The 5,089-nt window shown below is 31.5% G+C and overlaps 1 protein-coding gene across 1 annotated transcript in view; it reads right to left on the bottom strand.

The window, feature by feature from the left end:
* The window catches only part of LOC106470310, a 17,345-nt gene that overhangs the window by 8,649 nt on the left and 3,607 nt on the right, over positions 1–5,089 (bottom strand). Inside the window, exons 4-7 of the mRNA XM_013930855.2 lie at positions 4,750–4,894; positions 3,107–3,294; positions 1,298–1,434; positions 505–694 (exon numbers count right to left, since the gene is read on the bottom strand). Of these exons, the coding sequence (XP_013786309.1) occupies positions 505–694; positions 1,298–1,434; positions 3,107–3,294; positions 4,750–4,809 (575 nt within the window). The 5' untranslated portion in view covers positions 4,810–4,894. The remainder of the gene's footprint in view (positions 1–504; positions 695–1,297; positions 1,435–3,106; positions 3,295–4,749; positions 4,895–5,089) is intronic.

Raw genomic sequence — 5,089 nt, 5'->3', positions numbered from 1 at the left:
AAATTCATGAAATAGTAGTTCAATAAAATTTTGAATGTGAGTCAACAAAATGAGATGACATGGCCTTTCACCCGTGACCTATCTCGAAGGAGTTAATTCTATCAGCCACCACATGTAATTTTGACCTACTGACCAGTGGAGGAGAACATAGTTAGAAATACACTACCATCCATGCTACGGGATTTACTGTCACCTTTATAACATATCCAAAGCTTAAAGTGCAGGTAACAATTTATGTTATTGCACAGATTCAAAACTGGCTCAACATATCTAAAATCCAGAGCTCTACCACAGGGCCAACCTATGATCTGCTTTTTATTATCAAACTATATATTCTTTATTAATGTAATTTAAAGTATGTTAAGGGAAAAAGCTTTCATTGTATATAATATTTATCTTAATATGGTATCTAGAAGCAAAATAAATGTGTGTAATATTAAGTATGAATTTATTAACTTTGTATTAACTTATCTTTCTGGTGGATTCTGAACAAATGAAACTTACTTGAAAGGCAAGTCTATCATAGTGTGGTATTTAGAAGGTAGCTGATCTGGCCCTCCTCCAACTTCAATGTATTTCTGTTCTATTACAGGAAGGTTGAGTACTAGTGCTTTAGTACGTGCTTCTTCTAGAGATAGTAGTTTGGTTGGGGAAGATACAGCAAAAGACTTTGAACGTGGTCTCCTTGACATTTCTGGAGATAAACAATCCCATAGTTTAAAGCAAAAGATGTTTTATACAAGAAAATATCTTGATATTAAAATATTATTTTTCAGGTACGGTAATGGTTAGATGACATACAAGTACAGTTTCTAAATACAACACAAATTTAAAAATTAGAGGGAACATTGGTTGTCAGTTAGATGACATACAAGTACAGTTTCTAAATACAACACAAATTTAAAAATTAGAGGGAACATTGGTTGTCAGTTAGATGACATACAAGAACAGTTTCTAAATACAACACAAATTTAAAAATTAGAGGGAACATTGGTTGTCAGTTAGATGACATACAAGAACAGTTTCTAAATACAACACAAATTTAAAAATTAGAGGGAACATTGGTTGTCAGTTAGATGACATACAAGAACAGTTTCTAAATACAACACAAATTTAAAAATTAGAAGGAATATTGGTTGTCAGTTATATGACATACAAGAACAGTTTCTAAATACAACACAAATTTAAAAATTAGAGGGAACATTGGTTGTCAGTTAGATGACATACAAGTACAGTTTCTAAATACAACATAAATTTTGAAGCACATCTTCAGTAAGAAATATATCACCTTACTTACCTTCTTCATCTAAATGATCTGGTAACTTTTCTCTAAAAATGAGATCCACGTATCTAATGAGGTATTCTGTTAAAATTGCTTGTACTCCAACAACATGAAGAGCACCAACTCCACCCCCAGCTTCCATTTCTTTACACCTGAAGCAAAAAACAAATTGATTCTAGTTATGAAGATACCACAGCTTTATGCCTGTACTAAGTTTTGTTTTGAATAAATCACGTTAATATCTTAAATAAAGAAATTAAATTTTTACTAATATTAATTAATAGATATATTGGAGAAATATAAATAAACTATACAAACTTACAAGAATGTGTGTGAACTTAAAGAACTACAGAATATCATGATCTGGTTTTTGTTCATTTAGTTATCAGGTGAAGAAGAGAGTCATAAAAAAACTACCTTAATTCGTTTTCACTGGAATTTTGTCAAAGCTGCTTTTAGACTACAGTATAGAAATGATACTTGTTTCTATCAATAACAGCTTTGAGAAATAAATAGATCCTTTATTGTTTGTACAGCTGGTTTATGGCTAAAATTTAGCATTTCAAATTACTGGACTGTTTGTGTAAGTGACTCCTAAAACTCAAATTTAGTGTCCATAAACTTGACTTTTCTTGGGGGGGGGGGAATTCTCTGCATAATAATGGATCAACTAACCTTGAGAATGTGCTATATTATCAGGGATGGAGCTAAATTTGAATGAAATAACTACCAAAATTTCCTGTTTTGAATTTTCAAGTTATAATAGATGTTACATAAGACAACACTTATCATGCCTGGTAACTAATTTACATAAAACAATATTACACGAAGATCACCATATTTATCTAATGTTCAACAGCATTTGAAAACAATTGAGAAATTTAAATGGAAAGTAAGCTACCTTCGATGGACTTTTATTTTTCTTTGTGAAATTATTCTGTGGAACCTACATCTGCATATCCCTCTCCAACCATGACACACACACACACACCACTCTTATCACTCTGGAGCTTAAGTTTTCATCTATCTACCCAATGTGAGAGATTCTCCTTACATGCTATTTGACTGAAGAAATAATTTACACCACATATACACACAAACTTCTCTATCAAACACAATTATTTTACCCTTTAGCATGAACTCTGCCATTATTGGGTGAATGAAACACTTTGGATGTTTCCTTGAAAAGCTAGTCAACAAATTGTATCAATGTTGCCCAGTTGTTAAGGCCATTTCCATGCGTGCATGATGTTGCAGCAGAACTTTGCAGGCATCAACGTTTTGTAGCACAGTAAAAACATACTGATTCATTTAGGAATAACTTACAAACAACAATGGAAATATTGCCAGCATTCAAGGCAAATTTTATGCTGTAGTTAGGTGTATACTTTATATATAAACTGGTTTGATTAATTGATGATATGCTGTCTTATTTTGAAAATGGAACAATTTCTAAATCTTATTGATTCTTAAAATGCAATCAAAATATCCAATGACAATGAAGTATTAAACTTCAAGTTTCACATGTATAACCAGGAATGTGGTCTAAAATATACCATGTGAAAGGCTAATTAATCAGATATTAATAAAACTGAAAATGAATTGGGGGGGGGGGATATAATAAAACAATTACTGAATGGAATTATGTAAAATGTGCATTTTATACATGTATATGATTTACTCTGTTTCTGACTACTAATGTTACATCACATAACTGAACTTAAATGTTATCCTTTATCGTATTAAATATATTTTTCAGTTCACTGACAAACACACAAATATATACAGATAGATAGACATATAAATTTGTAAACACTGACATACCTAAGTAAATTTGGTGCCCACACAATGGCAACATTTTTGGGTGTCATTCCAGTCTGGCTTCCCCATGATGCCACATTTGATAAATGTCTCATCAGATATTCCAGTGTTCGATAGTGAGGGGGTGGAAGTTGTTGTACAACATCTCGAATTTGGATCAGCTTAAAATCGTCATCAGTCTGAATTGCAGTCTTTAGCAATAAAAGAAGAATAGGTTTTGTTATTTATTTGTCTTCCACAAACATACTACACACATCTTATGTACAATATTAAATAGATGTCATATTACAGAACATTGAATTATCTTCAGCAGTTATCTTATGTTTAGAGATTAATTAATCAACTAGTCCTTCACAACTAATCTTTTAACTCGCTGCACTGTAGACAGATATCAAAATATTGTCTTAATAAATTCAAATGCTACAATTTACCTTTACCAAAAAGACAAACTGATATTTATTTCAAGATTTCTATTCAATGTTACAGAATCAAAGCTACTAAATTAAGTAATGCTTCTACCCACACTTATTCTCTTTCTCATCAGCTAATGAATTTCAACTTTATAATTTCATGGTTGATGATTTTAAAAACAGAAATGTGATCATGTAAAATAAGAATGCATAAATTCAGGTTTTTGATAACCAAATATATGAACAACAAACCACTGAGTTAACTGGACCAATTGTGTAATTTTTGAGATCTAGAAAAGTTGGAATAAAATATAACAATATGAAGTACTTGGTTTAGGGATTCTTTTGCTGTGTTCTTATTGGTTTTCTTCAAAGTTAACCATTTTCACTACTCTAGTCATGGTTGTTTGGCCAATAAACAGTCATCTCTATAATCACTCAAGTTTTAACTCTGGCTGACAGTGAAAACAACTTTATCATTCTTCATCATGCATTCCTCTGCAGCCCCCTGTTCTTCTCCTTTAATAATCTGCAGTGTTCTTCTTCATCACCACCAGTTTCATCGTTGTACATCTTGAAAACTCTATTCTGTAGCCCATTCTTTATCATCATTATTTTCAATGTCTTATTTGTTTTCATTACCACCTTTATAATCATTCAGTTCATTCCTTCTTCAGGTAAAACAGGATACGTTTTGTCACTTATTCTCAGCCACTGCTTGTAAGTTTCTCCAGTGTAGAGATTTTCTTACGCAAAACAGTTTCAACAAATATATTATGGTAGCTTTGAGATAGTTATTGTCCATTTAGAGAAAGTTAGTTACAATAATCTTAATTAAGCAACAAATACACATTAAAGGTTAGGACCATGTTTTCTTTTCTTTCAGCTGGTTGGTATTTTTATTAGTACCAACATAAACTCTTCTTTTGCCTCTTCTAATTACATTTACAACTAAGTTTTGAATCTGATACTTCTGATATCTCTCCTTCAAGATAAGTACAAGTTCAAAAGAAAATCTGCTGATTGTCCTTATGGTTCCTGATGATTACTGACTATAGATATTATATTACAGTAACATCGTAAAGTATAATTTGTAAGAGAGTTGAGAAACTACCAGACGAGTGCTTTTAAAACCATACCTAGTCTGGTTGATTCAGTGGTTTATTGTTAATAATGTTTTATTAATTTCTCAAAGCAAGATTGTTACTACGTCATAGTAAATGTTACTGCTCTCACCACAAACTGCTCATATAGTTGATACGTCAAAAGTGGGTTTGGAAGTTCTCTGAAGTACATCTTCAGCAGTGATGCAACGCAGTGAATATCATGCAAGATTGCTTCATCATTCAGATTTGGAGCTCTGTCTTCATCAAAAGCCAACCTACAAGAAAATAATTAGTTGACAGACTATCCAATAAGATATGAACTTTGGTAATTTTAAATTACATTGAGATAATGTTCTGTATATGGTGTAAATGTTCAAAATATTCAGCCATACATCTTAGTCACTTACTAGTACACAAGCATTATAAAACGTTTAAAGTAAAATCACCAGCATACATTATTTAAAGTTATA

The sequence above is a fragment of the Limulus polyphemus genome, unplaced genomic scaffold (assembly GCF_000517525.1).
Source record: "Limulus polyphemus unplaced genomic scaffold, Limulus_polyphemus-2.1.2 Scaffold3935, whole genome shotgun sequence".
NCBI lineage: Eukaryota > Metazoa > Arthropoda > Merostomata > Xiphosura > Limulidae > Limulus > Limulus polyphemus.
The sequence above is the reverse complement of the archived record's forward strand: the minus strand, read 5'-3'. Positions and strand labels throughout refer to the sequence as shown.